Genomic DNA, 18,043 nt, shown 5'->3' on the forward strand with positions numbered 1-18,043 from the left:
ACTGGTTGTTTGGAGAAAAGGGGCTTAGGTCACAATCTGAAAGGAAAGGAAAGTTGTAGAAGGTTTGTGAAGGGAAATCTTTGGAAATAAATTTTATATGTGCTCAGGATGGACTAAGGTTAAAATAAATGGATTTTAAAAGTACACTGGTATAAGATTAAAATTCTGCCCTAGTATCTGTTAAAAAAGCAAAGGTTAATAAATCACAAAATAATCAATTTGAAAGAAAGTAAGGAAGTAGAGACAAAGAAGCAAAGAATTAGGTGAGACAAAAAGAAAATACAAACTGTTTCAAATTCATTATTTTCTACTTTAGATTTAATTATTACCTTTTCCCCTATAGTTCGGGTTCGTTTTATTGTTCTCATTTTAATCTCTTGAGTGCAACATACAATCTTTCACTTTAATACATTCTTGCTAATTAGCAAAGAAAGAAGTCTTCGTTTGAAGACATGATTATTTTCTAAGAAATATAATTATAGTTTTGATTTCATTCCATCAGTTATTTATTATTACTGTTTTAAATTTTTTCCAAAGGAATATTTTATTAACTTCAAGGTTAAAGTTATATTACATTTTAGAAAATATCTTGTGTGATTTCTGCTTTTTATCACGTATTGACTTTTTTCATAACCAAATACGCAATACACTTTCATAAAAGTTCTAGGACAAGCTGTGTACTACATAAGGTATGAATTTTAAATGCTGAGTTATCACTGCTATGTAATTGGACCTACTAATTCTATTATTGAAATTTTGAGCAACATATAACTGAATCCCACCTCTGTTTTTTCTCATTTGCTTTCTCCCTGATTTCTATCCATTAAAAAAAAAAAAAAAAAAAAAAAAACCTTAGATATTTAAATGTGCTTTTGTGATTGGCAGAAAGGTATTTGGTTTTTATACTTTTCATGTTTAGTTTATTAATTTCACTGAACTATTTTCTTTTTTTTTTTAACTTTACTTATTTTGAGAGAGAGAGAGAGAAAGAGAAAGAGTGATGGGGAGGGGCAGAGAGAGAGAGAGAGAGAGAGAATCCCAGGCAGGCTCCGCACTGTCAACACAGAGCACAGAGACACAGGTCTCAAACTCATGAGCCACAAGATCATGAACTGAGTGGAAACCAAGAGGCCAACGCTTCACTAATTGAGCCATGCAGGCGCCCCTCACTGAAACTATTTCTTAAGGAATATTTAATGAATGATAAGGCTGTTATTAAAGTGTAATAACCTGTTTAACATGACTCCTAACAAAAGAGAACGGAGTACAACAGAGTAATAATGATTGAGTCAGGTGTGTGGGGTTCCTTCCATGCCCTGTAGAGGTACAGTCCACTCTACCCTGCACTCCTAGAGGCTACGTGCACTACCTATAACTCTCTTTGGTCCTCTGACTTAAGTTCATGCCTGCGCAATGGGAAGCACCAAACAGGAGATCAGAGAAAGGAAGAAAGTGAAATTAAAGGTATCCTTCAGGGTTGCTTCGGTTTGCTTCTTCCTGGTTGAAAGGTCTAAACAGCCTTCACTATATATCTCCTCCCTACTTCTTCCCTTGAGGCTGAAGTGTGTTTATTTTAAACAGCTGTTCCCGACACAATGGCATTGCAATACCCTTCGTGGTTTCCTCACACCAAGCCCACAGCTTTTGTACACAACACCTTTAAAAACAGAACTTCTCTTCAAACCTTGGATGTACCATCTGTTTCTGGCTAAGACTGATTGATACACCAGGACGTTTTCCTGCAAATGACTGGGCTTTACAGAAACTATATAACTCTTAGCAGTCAGATTCTTGGTAATCAATCAGCTCCATGTTTGCTGAGAAGACGTTTGTTCCAAACCCACTATCTGGGGCTTTCTTTTTAGTATGGAGAATTAAAAACTCTCTTCCAGTCCTAGATGGGTTCTAAATTTGAGTATTACCATTATCCCAAACACATATGTGTTCTAAATAATTTTCATTCTTTTCAATGGTGTCTCCATGTTAATGTATGAAAAAAGGAAGTAAAGGTTTTGGAGAAGAGACTTGCCATTTAAGGTCTCCAATTAAGTAATCGCAAAGAATAAGACTGGATAAAAATAAGTCAAGAGGAAAAAGGCATTGGGAAGAAATAAAAAAAGGTTCTAAGATTTGAAGGAAAGGAAAAACTTGTTAATGTAAGATAATGAAAGTCTCCAGAAAAGGCCACTGAAGATGGATAGCTGCTTTTAACAAAAGTGAACGATTTAAACATGAACGGGAAGAGATTAATTTTTTTCAAGGGCAACATCATTAGTATTCAAAACCTATAATGAAATGAGCACCAAGGCAGCTCAACTAATTATGAATAGGACTAATTCTGATTGGAAAAATGTTTTTTTATTAGATAATTCAGAAACAAATAAGTTCCCGTGTACCAATACGTAAGAGATACACCAAGGAGTCCTTGCTCTGATTTTAAAAACAAGAGAGATTTCCTTTTAGAACCATATTTATAGGCCGTATGCTTCACAAACTCTTTCAGGAATTTACATTTGAACGGGAACCTAACAAACCGGAACAAAATGACAAGTGTTTTGGTTTTCGTTATTTTTTTCTTTTTTGTACATAGGAGAAAGGCAATTTGATGGTTTCATGTAGCTTCTTTTAAAAAAAAAAAAATTTTGTTTGTTCATTTATTTATTTATTTATTTTGAGAGAGAGAGAAAGAGATGGAGGGAGAGTGTGGGGGAGAGGCAGAGAGAGAATCCCAAGCAGGCTTTGCAGTACACTGTAAGTGCAGAGCCCCATGCGGGACTCCATCTCACAATTCATGAGATCATGACCTGAGCAGAAATCAAGCTTAACCGACTGAGCTTAACCGACTGAGTCGCCCAGGTGGCCCTGTATGTTATACTCTTAAATGCAGACAGGATCTGCATTTAATGGATCATGCTCTGGGTACAGCATGATTATTACTACAAATTGTAGTTTGAACCTTAGCCACACAGTGTGAATTTTGATTGCCTTCCCTTTTTGTATCCCTTTGTATTTCTGTTGTGTTCATAAAAGTTTAGTTCATTTTCACTTAGCTGTCTAAGTGTTCCAGGTGGGTTTACTCCCAACTTTCAACAGTCATAAAAATTTTCTCAAAATTGTCAAAAGCACAAATGTGACTAGTTGTCTGTCTTCTGGTAGCATCAGTCATGAACTTATCAACCCTCCTGCCCCAAACAATATCAGTGGCCCTAGAGGTCTGTCTCACAGATGACTTTGGGGGTTTAATGTTTCCATTGTTCAAGAAAATTCTTTTGCCATCTTTCTGTTGGATCCACTGTTTCCTGCATGTATTATCCTCCTATGCATCAGTCATGCCTTGTTTTCATGGAGCACATCTCCAGGAACTTCTGGAAAAAGGGTACATAAGAGGAAGTTTTGAAATGCCTGTGTCTATACCTTTACATTCCTTTATATTCTATGGATAATTTAGCTAGTGTACAATTCTAAATTCCCTCAAAATTTTAAAGTATTTTTAATTCTCATTTCCCACATTTCTCTTAAGTTAATATGATTTTGATTTTTGTTCCTTCATATCATGATCTTTTAGTTATTCTGTCCTCTCTACAGAAGCTCTCAGGAACTCCTCTTTATCCTGGTGTTCTGACATCTCTTGGTGATACACTTTGCTGTGTATCTTTTAAAATTCATTTTATTGGGTATCTATGTGGGTCCATTCAATTGTGAGAAATCGTCTTCTGTTATTTTTTAATGATCCATCCCCTCTGCCTTTCTCTTTTCCTATATAAATCCTATGATTAGATATTAGATCTCCAAGACTGAGCTTTGTTTCTTATGTTTCATACATTTTCATCTCTATTTCCTCCAACTTCCCCATACTCTGTTTTGTAAAATTTTTTAGAAATCTTTTCATTACAAATAGGGTCATGCTGGGGGCACCTGAGTGGCTCAGTCTGTTGAGCGTCTGGCTTCGGCTCGGGTCATGATCTCACGGCTCATGGGTTCGAGCCCGGCTTCAGGCTCTGTGCTGACAGCTTCGAGCCTGGAGCCTGCTTCCGATTCTGTCTCCGTCTCTCCCTGCACCTTCCCCACTCACACACTGTCTCTCTCTCTCTCTCTCTCTCAAATATAAATAAACATTAAAAAATTAAACAACACAATAAAAAAAAAAATAGGGTCATGCTGGTAAATATTTGACAACCAGCTCTGTGACAGAATGTATGCATGTAGATATGCATGCATGTTTGATGTAACTTTTACGGATTTAAACGATGTGTAATATTTAACTTACAAATAATGAAATATAAAATATCTTAATTTTTGAATTTCAAATAGCAATAGGTTCTCACAGAATGCTTCAGTTGGTTTTTGCAGCTTATATTTGTATCAAATCTATGGTTGCAATATATAAATCATTGTTCTGATAGGAATGTTGTTTGATGTACTCATTTACTTTAATAAGTAAAACAAAAGTGAAACAGTAAAGATAGATGTTGGGAGCTTCACTCATTCATCAATGACATGAGGAACTTCTTGGTTGAAATGGGTAATTTTTTTTCAAATACTAGAAAAATTGTTTCACAAGTTTTCATGTTATTCATAATGTAAAAACATGACAAATTTTGAATGTAATGTACATTCTTAACATTTTATCTATCTTTTTAAAAATCTAGACATTCTACAAGGTAATAAATCATGTCATGATTTATATGGCTTGCCAATTTCTATGATATAAATATTTCCACTACAGCCAATTTCAAGCCACCAACCTGAGATCATGAATGGGTATGTGGAAAGAGATGTGTTATAATTCATTAGGAGCATTTCCTATATACTAATACAACTGATAAAAATAACATCAAGAGCACAGATAAGAGTGAAATGTAATAAAATAATTAGGATGATATGTGTTTCAAATGTCTTTTATCTTTCTAAATATAATTTATTTAACTATAAGTTTATAATTCAATATTTAACTGCAGCTCACAAAATTCCATGAAGATTTACAGAGTGGCTCTCATGAGCTGTTACAGCTGGTTCTAGCACAGCACTGATACCATTGTTTCTGTTGTTTTTCATTTTTTAAACATTTCAATTCCAAGAGCTATCAGGTGGTTTCTAAATATTCCTTATAATAATATTATTTTCTGTTTTATGCACACATATTATATGTAACTTCTAGATCAGGGTCTTAGGATCTCTGTGTGCTTACATAGGGCTTGTTTTCTAAAGGGCTTTTTTATAAGGTGATGAGATAGCCAGTTTCATATGAAGATTTCACTCAGCACAGTTCCTTTGCGATCCATCCAAGATTTTCTGTATATCGATAGTTTGTGCTGTGTGGTGCTCCATGGCAAGGATGTACCAAGTTTGTTTAAGCACTGACTCATTGAAAGGTACTGAGTTTGTTTCCAGGTCTTGGCAATTATGAATAAAACCGTTTTGAATACTTGTGCACAGATTTTTGCAGGAGTGTGGGGTTTTGTTTCTTTCAGACAACTGTCCAGGAGTGTGATTGCTGGGTCATATGATAATTGCATATTTATTTTCTTAAGAAACTGCCAAACCAATCTCCAGAGGGGCTATACCATTTTACATTTCCACCAACAGCACATGTTTCTCAGCATCCTCACCAGCACTTGGTGTTATCACTATTTTTTAAATTATGATTTTAGCTATTCTGATAGGTGAGCAGTGATATCTCATTATGGTATTGATTTGCATTTCCTTAATGGCTAATTATGTTGAACATCTTTTCATGTGTTCATTTGCTGTCTGTATATCTTCTGAGTAAAATGTTTCTTCATGTATGTTGCCCTCTTCTTATCTGGACTTGTTTGTCCTATTGAGTGTCTAGGGTTTATTATATTCTCTAGATACTAGTCTTTTGTCATATATGTGGTTTGCAAATGTTTTCTCCCATTCTATGGCTTGTCTTTCTATCCTCTTAACAAGGTCTTTTGCAGAACCAAACTCTTTTTTAGCTGATAGGTTTCCAGCTAAGAATATATAGATCCTACTTTCTTTTTATTTCAGGAAGACTGGCAACACTGCACACTCTGCCTGGCACCACCAGGCACAGCTAACTCGTGGCTGTCCCAGATAGAAGAAAAGAGGAGAGTGTCCCCTTCACCAGAGCCGTGTGCCCTAACTTGAATCCCAACAGGTTGTTTTAGTTCACGACCCCAAATCTTGCAGCTTACATGGTCTATACATAGAAGGCAAAGAAATTCATGAAGTGTTTTTGTTCATAATATCAATGTTAGACATTTTCATGTGAGTTAAAATGAGCTGTATTAATCTTGAAATAAGAAAATTTAAGTTGTGGAAACAAAGCTTAAACAAATAATAAAGAGAAAAATAAATATATTTAAACAAAAAAAAAAAAAAAAAAGCAAAGGTTTCTTGGCTTGTCAGTATGCTTTTGACTAAAAAAAAAAAAGGTAAACAAAGGTTTTCCCCCCACTTCTGTCTGCCCAAAAAGATGGGGGAGAATGTGATTTTAACCAAAAAAGCAGGACAGCATGCCCTTTGGATTTGTTTTACTCAAGCCTTGAAATTTGCCCTCCTTTGATCCAAAGGCTGGGGAGATGGTGACAATGTCCTCGCTGCCAGACTCCAAATGCTCCATATTTGGGTTGTTTCTGTTTCGAACAGGAATGGATGCCTGTGTCATTTAAGGGATAGATCACTATAATATATAAAGGGCTTTTACTAGAATACATAGGAGCCATTTTGCTACACTTAGCCCAGTGTCCTCCAATTTGTAACAGCCTAGATACTCTACATGGCTAGAACACATTTCTGTGGGCACTGCTGAAAAAGGCAAGGAAATAGACCTCTCCTTTGGCCCTCTGCCCTCTGGGCAGCCAATTTTATCCTTACAAAAAATGGTTTTCACAAGCCTTTTAAAATATATTTGTAAAGATGATTATTCTTGGGCCAAAATAAAATTAGTGCATCCTTCTAAACCAGGGAAGTCTTGCTTGGTCGTAGTCGATACCCCCAAAGTCCTGCAGGCAGAAAACAGAGCGATAGGAGAAATCAGGGAAGACAAGGTCAGTTCTTGGAGGTAGGGTCAACTTGGACAAGAGTGACTGCTCCCAGCACCTCACGACACTGACAAAGCTTTTGGCTGCCAGTGGAGTAGCCAGGCAAAATGCAGGGCCAGGAGATGAGGCTTCTTCTCCTGTCCAACTATCAGGATCAGGACATGAAGCTTCTCCTGGCCAGCTATGGGACAATTAACATAAGGGATGCCTCTTCCTCCTTTTCCTATAGATGGGCAATTCTCCAACCAAGGCCAATACTCCTGTGGGATGCATTCTGAAAAGTTGGGATGATTTTGATCCATAAATTCTGAAAGAAAAAGATAAAGACAACTCGCTAATTATCATGGGATTGGAGGCCCTATAGGGAACTTTTGGTTTCCTACTGGGGTCCAGGTAATTACATCCCAAGATCCTAATTGAGACTATGACCATCCCATGAAGAAATGGTATTGCCACCACTTCCAAGCTTGTGCTTTAGAGACATTAAGGAGGTCTCAGGTTAAGCCCTTAAATTATGTTAAATTAGCCACTATTTTACAAACACAAAATGGGAGCCCGATGGCCTTCCTAAGAGGTTTAGGGAGGCTCTCATTAAATATATGGCTATCTCCCCTGACACCCCTGAGGCTGAGATGATTTTAAATGACAAATGTGTCACTCATTTGCCCCCAGATATTCAGAGGAAGATGCAAAAATTGGCTATTGGCCTGGAAGGGACCCTGGAGGAGGTGGTATGAGCTGCCAATTGGGGACATTACAACTGAGATCAAAACAAAACAAAACAACAGGAAAGGAGCCTTAAGAAAAATGGGAGGCCTGAGTCATGGCCTTACACACTATGTCAGAGGAAGATGGGCACCAGAGGCAGGGCCTGAGGTGTGGCCTGAGCACAAGGTGATTGCCTCCTCTCTGTAGACAGAGAAGGTGGGGGAAGGGAAGAAGAGAACTCAGAAGCCCCTTTTTGTCTTTTTAATCTATGCTTGCATCATTAAGATTGTATTTGGAGAGATACAATTGAAAAAAAAATTTTTTTTAATCTTGATTTATATTTGAGAGAGAGAGACAGAGTATGAGCAGGGGAGGAACAGAGAGAGAGGGAGACACAGAATCCGAAGCAGGCTCCAGGCTGTGAGCTGTCAGCACAGAGCCCAACTCGGGGTCAGACTCGCAAACCGTGAGATCATGACCTGAGCCAAAGTCGGACGCTCAACCGACTGAGTCATCCAGGCACCCCAAGGAGAGATGTAATTTTTGATTCTTGATAGCATTTGGAAGCTTCAAAATACCTACTGAAATAAGCATCTCATTCAGTTTTGTCAATTTTAGAACCCTGGTTGTCCAGTTTAGCTTTGAGAAAATTAAGTTTGAAATGACTGAAAGTTCCCCATCATGGCCTTTGAAGTTCTAAATTATTTCTGGTTAAGTCAGTCTATTTATTTATAAATGTGCATACAGAGAGGGACCATAGTCTTTAAACATAAAACCATCCAGAGTCCCAGTAGGCAGGATGCCCTCAAAGCATTTTGATGTCTGGGATCCCATTTCTTAGAAGGTTTTCAGGGACAGCCTGTTTCCAGAAGGAATCAGACCAAAGGCCAGCACAGTTCCAGAGAGAACAGTTGAGCCCCAAAAAGATCATAGACTGAAAGCTAACACAGTTCCAACAGGCAGAGTTCCAATGGGAACAGTCCAGTTGCAAAGGGAAATAGGAACAAAGGCCTTCACAATTCCTACTGGCACAGTTCCAACTGGAAAGGTCTGATTTTGAAAAGGACTCAGAGTGAGGGCTAGTCCAGTTCCATTAGGAGCAGTCTCATTCAAAACAGGAACTAGACCAAAAGCTAGCACAGTTCCTTTAGACTTAAGGCCAAATGAGTACCCTCTGAGATGATTAAAGAAAAAAAAAAAAAAACATCGTAAATAGATCTCAAATAAATCTTGGAGAACTGAGACATGAGGTGTGGAGCTTGAAAACCAGGAGAAAACTTGTCCTTAAAGCCCCAGGGTAGGCATGAAAGCAGCTCAGAAATGTCCATGGGTACTGCACCTGTTTGCTAGCCAGCTCTGGAGCAGTTGGGGTCTTCTCTGGAGCCCACTTCTGATCACCAAGAATTGTTAACCTTAAAAATAGAAACTGCCAGTTATTTTACCAGAAGAAGATGGTTTTATTCAGGAATGAAAAATTGTAATCTGGGACATACAAGCCGTGGCAAAACCATAAGCAAGGACAGGAAACAAAGTCGGGGGGGATGCTTTTTTTAAGGAGAAAAAGGGTAAGTAGGAAAGTCCGATTAAAAGTCCATTGGTGTAAAATGGTGGTTTGAAATGTGGTGGCTTCTCATTGTCTGAGCTGTTGCAGAGATGGCGGTAGTGAGGAAAGAGTGTCGTCCCTCTGGCTGGAGTAGTCGATTAGTATCCACATGCAAGGTCAAGTCTTTGTAAGGTCAAGACCTTCTTTTCCTGTTGTGTGAGCCTGAGCTCTTCCTAATCTGGAAGAGCAAACATTAGAGAACCAGTAATGTTCCAAACAAAAGTCATAAAAATTACAATTTTTTTCAGTTCACTTAGTGTCATGTTAGTAATCTTTTGTTCAGTTTGAATGCAGCTTTTTAGTTCTAGAAATTGTTGCCAATTTCACTTTTATGATTTTAAAGATATCTAAAAGCTGTATTTGTTTTTTTTTTAAAGTTCTTTTTATGAACCTCCTTGAAGATGAAACTCATTGTGCAAGTGACAAAAGACTGTAATGCACTTGACAAGAAAATTCAGTTATTTCTGTAACACAGAACACTTCAATAATCAGAATATCAAGTCATAACCTTATTATCAAAGCATATTAAAACTGCAGGAATTTCACATATATATTTGAACAGTTACAGCATTGACCCAAGCAATACAACCTAAGGTGTATCATTATTTGAGAGTTCTTTCCAAGTAATTTAACATACCAACCAAAAAGTCTAATTAGTCAAAAAGACTTCATTTACAATTCACATCTTGAGGAAGTTTGTTAAAACCCTCAGAAAGTTTTACATTTATTTATTTTGAGAGAAAGAGAGCACAAGTGGGGGAGGGCCAGAGAGAGAAGGAAACCGAGAATCCAAAGCAGGCTCCAGGCTCTGAGCTGTCAGCCAGAGCCCGATACAGGGCTCGAACTAACAAACTGTGAGATCATGACCTGAGCTGAAGGCAGACGCTTAACCAAATGAGCCACCCAGGTGCCCCAACCCTCAGAAAGTTTTAAAGTACATGTCTAAATAGGATTATTGGTCATTATGAAACTTGAAACTTAATTATTTATTTAACCAAGGTGCCATGAAGATTTTAAAGGCAAATATGTAGGGTTATATAGCTGTGAGTAAAACGTAGCTCCTTTAATATTGAGAAGTTTTAACCTTTTTTAAGTAACCAAAGACACGATAAAGGCAAAACATAGAAACTTTGGTTTTCTAGGGAGACAAAAGAGAAGAAAAAAACAACCTTGTTTACATTTTTTTTTCATCAAGAGCAACCAACAATCCAAGAAACCTTTGTCTTTTTTAACAGAGAGAAAAGCAGAATTGCAATCTTATACCAGTGTACTTTTTAAAATCCATTTATTTCAACCTTGTCCCAACAGCACATAAAATTCCTTTCCAAAGATTTTCCTTCATGAACCTTTTACAATGTTTTTTTTTTTTTTAATTCAGAGTTGCTTTCCTTATTTCCATCAATCTTAATTACATTTAGCAGAAGAATTGTACCTCTTAGAAACCTTAGTCTCCAGTGAAAACTAAGTAGTGACCAATTGTGAACTGTTACATCAGAATTTTTCTAGATCTGAAATTTTAAAACAGAGGTTCTTCCATAGTACAGTCTTTCAATTAAGCACACAGCACATTGACCAACAAACCCAAGTATCCTCAGGTTCTGTGCAAAAAGAAGCTGAAAGCACAAAATGTTCAGTAATGTTCAGTAATCATTGCTTTAGTATTTTGTCTCGTTTGGAAAATACTTAGATACCAATGAATTCAACCCAGTTTATCATTTAACTTAGCAAAACTTCAAAGTTTTAGGTTACCAAAGCTCTTCATAGCTATCTTTACAATTACTCATGAACACTTTGAGACACACGAAATTAACCATTATTTCAAGTCATCCCTTTGCTAACAAATTTCTAAGCTTATTCCCCACATAACAAGCTTCTTTCACAAGGCAACCAAAACACACCTAGAATTTAGCTTCCTTTATTTGAATTTTTTTTATTTGACCAATTTTTTTTCTTCCTCCAAAATAACAAGATGAGGGATTCATCCCAAAAGAAAGAGCAGGAAGAAATGATAGGGGCTTAATCAACACAGCTGTAAGCAAGATGTCTGAACTAGAATTTAGAACCACAATAATAGGAGTACTAGTGGGGGTGGAAAAAGCATAAAATCCATTTCTGGAGAGAGAGAAGAAATAAAATCTAGTTAGGATGAAATTAAAAATGCTAAAACTGACATGCAATATCGAATGGATGCCACAATGGCATGGATGGACAAAGAGCAGTGAATCAGCAAAACAGACCATAAAATTGTGGAGAATAATGAAGCAGAGAAAAGGAGGGAAACAGGCAAAAGACCATAATACAAGTAGAGAACTCAGTGACTTACAAAAAAAAAAAAAAAAAAAAAAAAGGAATAATATCTGAAAAATAGGAATCCCAGAAGTTGAAAAGAGAGAAAAAGGGGCAGAAGGTTTATGTGAATAAATTGTAGTGGAAAACTTTCAAAATCTGGAGAATGACACAGACCTCAAAATCCAGGAAGCACAGAGAACTCCCATTAGATTCAACAGAAAATGACCACCACCAAGGCATATCATAGTCAAAATCAGATAATATACACACAATGGGAATGCAAACTGGTGCAGCCACTCTGGAAAACAGTATGGAGGTTCCTCAAAAAACTAAAAATAGAACTACCCTACGACCCAGCTATTGCACTACTAGCCATTTATCCAGGGATACAGGTGTGCTGTTTCGAAGGGACGCATGCACCCCCATGTTTACAGCAGCACTATCAACAATAGCCAAAGTATGGAAAGAGCCCAAATGTCCACCGAACCATGAATGGATAAAGAAGATGTAGTATATATATATACAATGGAGTATTACTCAGCAATCAAAAAGAATGAAATCTTCCCACTTGCAACTATGTGGATGGAACTGGAGGGTATTATGCTAAGTGAAATTAGAGAAAGACAAAAATCATATGATTTCACTCATATGAGGACTTAAAGAGACAAAACAGATGAACATAAGGGAAGGGAAACAAAAATAAAAACAGGGAGGGGGACAAAACAGAAGAGACTCATAAATATGGAGAACAAACAGGGTTCTGGGAGGGGCAGTGGGCTAAATGGATAAGGGGCACTAAGGAATCTACTTCTGAAATCATTGTTGCACTAGATGCTAATTTGGATGTAAATTTTAAAAAAATTTAAAAATAAAAGAAACCACTAACAAACCACCTCATTCATTCATTCATTCATTCATTTTCATTTCACCCTTATCTCCCGCTGAGTGGCCAGAGAATATGAGACACAGAGCAACCAGGAGATGCCAAAGAAAAGCGTAAGGTTTGTGCAAACACGAGCACCCAAATCTGCCCTTGCTAGAATTGTAAGTGGAGAGCGCATGCAGGACTTCCCCAAGTACATGTAGATGCAGACACAACTGCAAGGGTCACTTGGAGCCCAGCTGGGACCACTAAGCAGCACTCAAGAGCAGTAACAGGTATTGTGGCTGTGAGAGCGACAGATCTGAGCAGTTCCGTATCACCCAGCAGCGGATGAGGGTACATCTGGGTGAACCTGCTGGAGACATCAGACTACAGGGACAACAGAAGGTTCCTGCCACGCCTATCACCTCGGAAGCTGTCTCCTTGCAAACAGCACACTCCCCACTCCCCCACCGCTTCCCCGCCCCCTGACTGTGTAGGTATGTCACTGGGGCGACCCTCCAGGGCAGAGACCGTGGAGCATTCATGCTGCCAATTCCAGCCTGAGACCCAGAACCTCCCCATTCGACAGAGCAGGAATCTGCAGACCATGGCCCGTGCGCCAATCCCAGCCTGCTTTGGTAAATAAATTCTCTCTGGACACAGGGATGCTTGTACAACACTTACCATCTACGGCGGCCTTCACATGACATCCACAAAGTCGAGTAATGGTGACAGAAACAGTGTGGACCACCTTCCTAAAACCCATACTATCTGGGCGTTGACAGAGAAACTTGGCCAACTCCTGCTCCGCTCAATGACGGACAGCCGGAGAAAAATTATTGGTAATTTCAGGGCAACATTCAACTCTTCTTGGTGGGGAGGAACCACTGTTTGATTTCCACAGCCCAGTGAAATGACTTTTGGAGGCCAGTGAAGGAAAGGAGGCCCCAGGTCATTCTGGAAAGGACTGATGACGATAAATGGCATTTAAAGATGCAGTCACTTGTTGGCTTTTATCCACAAAATGCCCAGAGCAGGCTCTCAGTAGGAGGTGTCCCCCGTCCTGCCAGAGGCTCGAGAGGCTGAGTGTTGTGCTCACGGATACAGCAAGAATTCAAAGCCAGGTTTGGCTGAATCCCAGGCCTCGTTCTTTGCTGCTGCTTCTGCACCAAGCAATGTGGGTCCCAAACAAGAATCCAGGCTCATCTCTGAAGGAAAGAAGCCGTAAGACTGAGCGCCTCAGAAAGGCGGCTTCTTGTAAAGAGCAGGGAAGACGCTCAAGTCATTAGAGCGTGGGCATGCCCAGGAGGGTTGCCGCTAATGACACGGTTGGTATTTTTACTGTCACAAGCGCAGTGATCGCATCTGCACATGAGCAGGCACTGCTCATGTTCAAGTAAAAGTGAAATGGCTCTGGAATGTCTCCTCCCAGGGGTTTCATTTCTGCTTACAAATAAGAAAGCCGTACCCTGGACGCCACTTCAGGCACCTGGGGCAGGGGCAGAGGGGTCTGCTTCTCTGGAAGCTCTGTACTGATTAGTTTTGGCTGCGGAGGTCCTTGAGGAAAGACACGACATCTGACGTCTTAAGGTTAGGCAGACCTGGGTCTCGCCACTTCCTAAGAATCCCTGTGCCTTGGTTTCCTGGTCTGCAAAATGGAACCAGCACTCACCACCTCGTCATGTCTGCAAGCCGCCCAGCGCGGTACCCACTCTGCCTTAGTAGTAAGCACTCAGTAAGTGCCACCCCTCAACCTCCTGTCCCATGCCGCCCTCCCACCTCCCCACACTAGGACACCAACAGGAAGGCAGATGCAGGTTGCTCAGAACTTCACAGTCTTTCCCACGGGCTCACGTTTGATCAGAACCCATTTTCCACTTTGTAGAACGCACCTCATCTCCTTGTCTCTCCAGGGCACCTCGGGGCCCGCTCACCAGCCACTCCAAATAGAGGGTGCCAGCCCCACTACGGAGGTCGGGACATGACAGCAAACTGTCGGCTTTCTCCCAGGCCCCTGCATTTTCTTGAGCCTGTCAGCCCCGTCACGAGGAGCAGAGAGAATTGGCATGGCCCACTTTCCCCAAGGTGCCAGAGACACGAGGACTGAACTCAGTCGCTCTCTGTCAGAACAGAAACTTGGCTGCTCCCTCTTCTTTGCCCTGTCCTCTCTTCTGGAATAAAGGCCTTTTATTTTCTTTCTCATCCTTCATCTCTTTCCTTATTTACGCTGAGCTGGCATCTGCATTTGCCACACTTTTGAGAATGATTTATCCCAGGCTACAAACATACCAGTGGATTTTCTGTTCCTTGTAGTTTAAAGGCTTCCATTTGTTTTAAGGCAGACCCCCTCCTCCTGAGTGGCGTTTTACCAGGAACCCCAACCTTAGTGTCCTCACCACAGCTGCTCGACTGGACAGCCCTCTGGCGGCTGTGGGTCGAAGGGCACAGGGCAGGAGGAGAGGGGGTCATGGACGGGACAGCCAGCTGGGTGGCTGGCAGCCACCAGAGACCTCAAGGAAGGATCCTCCCCTGGAGCCTCTAAATGGAGCCAGACCCTGGTGCTGCCCACACTTGATTTCAGGCTTCTGGCCTCCATGGCTGTGAGACAATAAATTTGTACTGTGCTGTTGTAAAACCACCAGACCTGCGATCATTTGTTACACTTACTCCCCTCTTGTTCCATGCCAGGCCCTGTTAGGCATCATTTTATGCACAGATGGGGATGTGGACTCTGAGAGGTGACCCGACTTGCTTAGGGTGCAGCGTTCTTGGGAGAGGAAGCAGGAAGCACAGGGCCCAGAACCCACACGAGGATAGGACATGGTCTCCAAAGAGCATGCCCAAAGCCCCCAGTGGCCCCAGCCCTGCCCTTCCCAGCGGTAAAGCAGGCAGCTACTACTTCCCCACTGGGCTTACCATACACTAAGTGAAAGAAATTCCATACTGGTGTGTCATATCCCAGTGCCTGACACACAGGAGGCACTTGGCAAGTATCTCAATGAACGAGTAAAGAAGGGTCACGGCATCACTTACGGGTAGGGATGGTCATTTCCAAAGACTGGGGGTAGGGGCCCGCTGGAAGACGTGTTCTTCCCTGAGGAACATGGTGACTATAGGGGGCAAATCGTTTCCTAAGTTCACTCACCTGACCTGTCCCACGGTGCTATCAGCTCTTGGAAAGGCCAGATGGGTGGGAGGGCAAATAAATTCCACAGAGCAGTTCATGCAGGTGATTAGCCTTAGGAGATCCAGTCTGCAGGACTCCAAGATTATGGCACTGAGAGAAGAAATAAAACAAGACTTCTTGGAGCTGAGCTCTCTGTCCTCAAACACTAAAATGGCACATTGCAAAATGTGCCTCTTAGACAACTTGCACTGTGATGCTCAACACTGGAGACGGGCAATAACGCCAAAACAGCACCTTCTGGAAATACTCACCCATGAAGGTTAACTGCTCCACTTCTCCCAAATCAGTGCCTCCCACAACCAGCTGGACAGTGGTCTCATCACCACCGGGCAGCGCCCACTCACTGGCACTGATGACAGGAAGCCAATCACCGAAACCTTCAGTTAGAGCCCCAAACTGTCACCCAGAGAGATCAGACCTAAGACACACAGTCCTGCCAGGGAGAAATCTGCCTGATTTTCAATCTGTTACCAATAAGCAATAAATAATGAAGTTTAGCTAATTAAAGACGCGAAGCACGGTGTCATTTAACATCCCTTGTATATTCACGTCTCCCAGCGTGGGAGGTTTCTCCAACCCTTTGAAATGGGCACCTTTTTGAGAAGATGTTTCTGGAACCAAGGCAAAGCAGCAGGAGTGCACAGTCCCAGACCCACAGCCGGCTCCTGCTCTGTTTCTCACGTGCTGAGTAGCAGCAGGCAAGTCACTAAGCTTCTCTGAGCTTGTTTTTCCCCCAAGGAAAGGGAGGGGCAAGGGGAATCACCTGATAAGAGATCTATGTGGAAAAAACCCTATGCCTTGACCCCAGGATAGGCACTAAATCCCTTAGGTCAAACAGCACATCCTGTCCATATGGTCCTTGGGAGTGGTTCAAAACTGGCCCATGACTAAGTTGGTTTGATTGGAGAGAATGTTGGGAATTTGGGGGACAGCCCAACTGTCTGTTGGACAGAGAGTTGTATTTTTCCTCTTGATGAGGACTGGAGTGGGGGAGCAGTCTGGCGCCACTGCTCACCGAGTGCTAAACTTTTCAGTTATCCAGCAAAACAAATTCCTTGCTTTGCTGAACCTGCTTTGGCTTCAGTTCTGTGCTTCTGTCCCTGAAAGCATCCTAACCAGTACAGAAACAATGGCCCCTCCCAGCTCCAGCATTTGTCTTACTCTATACAGTTCTCTACGAAGGTCAAACCCTGACAATGAAAACCCAAAGGAAATCCCTCCATTTCCTGCTGCCAAGGAGAGACTATGAGCGATCTGAAGATACAGACCAGGTCAGTCTTACCTCTGCTCCCCAGTTCAAAGCACAGTACTCGGAACTCAGGAACCCGAGAACCTCATGACACAGGCACTGGAGGAAAAGATCACAAAGACAAAGGATTATCAAACCGGGGGCCCCTAGATAAGCTTGACCTGTCTGCTCAGCGTCATTACCACAGCCATGACCACAGCATCACTGCTCACCAGTGGTAACTAAATGTCAGGCTCTACAGCTCTGCACAGGTCCTCTGCTGGAATCCTCACCACCACTCTGAGAAGTGCCCCCTGTGAAAGTCACCAAGGCTACCCACGACGCTCTTTCCAGATGCTGGCAAGGCTGTACTTCCCCTCCCACTTGCACTGAGATGCTTCAGTAGGACGTGCTTTGCCAGTGAAGAGAGAAGTGATGTGTGCCCTAGCTGGGTGTAAGCTTTGAGACAGTGTGAGTGCTTGGCCAGGCTCTTTCCTCTCTGTGGTCTGGGTCTGGGTGTGAAGACGCTGATGATGTAGAAGCCCAGCCAACAGTGAGGATGGGGAATGTGACTGAGACGGAAACCTGTGTGTTTTCTGTACTGACTTTTTGGAGCTGTTTGGTACTACAAAATAACCCAGCCTCCTCTGACTAAAGCCCTACACCCCATTTTATAGATGGGAAAAGTGGGGCTCAAAGAGGTAACACGCCTTGTCCAAAACCATGCTGTTACTGAGGCAGAGAGGCTTGCGGAACACAGGAAGCTGTGGCCACTGTTCCTCAGGCTGTGAGTTGTGATTCTGCTGCATGCCAGCCAGCTGGGGGCTTTCAATGCCAGCCTTGCCTGCTTGTTCCTGGTTGGAATCCCCAGGCACCTGGATGGAGGTGCTGTGGTCACCTCTGTGCTTCAAAAATCCACAGACCACCCTGAACAGAACACAACTCCAGATACCACGTTCTCCAAACCCCAAGACACGTGAAGTTTCAGGCACGCGAGAGTATCTGCGGTGGGGTAGAATAAAGCAAGCAAGGGGCGCCTGGGTGGCTCAGTCGGTTAAGTGTCCGACTTCAGCTCAGGTCATGATCGTGTGGTTCACGAGTTCGAGCCCCGCGTCGGGCTCTGTGCTGACAGCTC

At 41.6% G+C, this 18,043-nt stretch overlaps 1 protein-coding gene and 2 long non-coding RNA genes across 4 annotated transcripts in view; all 3 read right to left on the minus strand.

Annotated features, from left to right (window-relative positions):
• Positions 1-8,437: 8,437 nt before the first annotated feature.
• Positions 8,438-16,941, minus strand: LOC147571708 (uncharacterized). 2 transcript variants are annotated; one of them, XR_015247123.1, is made up of 3 exons: positions 16,274-16,941; positions 15,639-15,770; positions 8,438-9,148 (listed from the first exon to the last, which is right to left on the minus strand). It is a non-coding gene; the product is annotated as an uncharacterized LOC147571708 (long non-coding RNA). The 2 variants fall into 2 exon arrangements; XR_015247122.1 differs by lacking the exon at positions 16,274-16,941 and adding an exon at positions 15,932-16,098.
• On the minus strand, positions 9,170-14,610 carry LOC147571709 (uncharacterized). Its single transcript, XR_015247124.1, has 2 exons — positions 13,178-14,610; positions 9,170-9,517 (listed from the first exon to the last, which is right to left on the minus strand). It is a non-coding gene; the product is annotated as an uncharacterized LOC147571709 (long non-coding RNA).
• Positions 16,942-17,124: 183 nt separating the features above from the next.
• LOC147571710 (uncharacterized) overlaps positions 17,125-18,043 on the minus strand; it is a 107,274-nt gene continuing 106,355 nt past the window's right edge. The window contains exon 7 of the mRNA XM_086696123.1: positions 17,125-17,783. Within this exon, the coding sequence (XP_086552249.1) occupies positions 17,580-17,783 (204 nt within the window). The 3' untranslated portion in view covers positions 17,125-17,579. The remainder of the gene's footprint in view (positions 17,784-18,043) is intronic.

This window comes from Puma concolor, unplaced genomic scaffold (assembly GCF_028749965.1).
Source record: "Puma concolor isolate L17-30 unplaced genomic scaffold, mPumCon1.1.hap2 unalloc_scaffold_11, whole genome shotgun sequence".
NCBI lineage: Eukaryota > Metazoa > Chordata > Mammalia > Carnivora > Felidae > Puma > Puma concolor.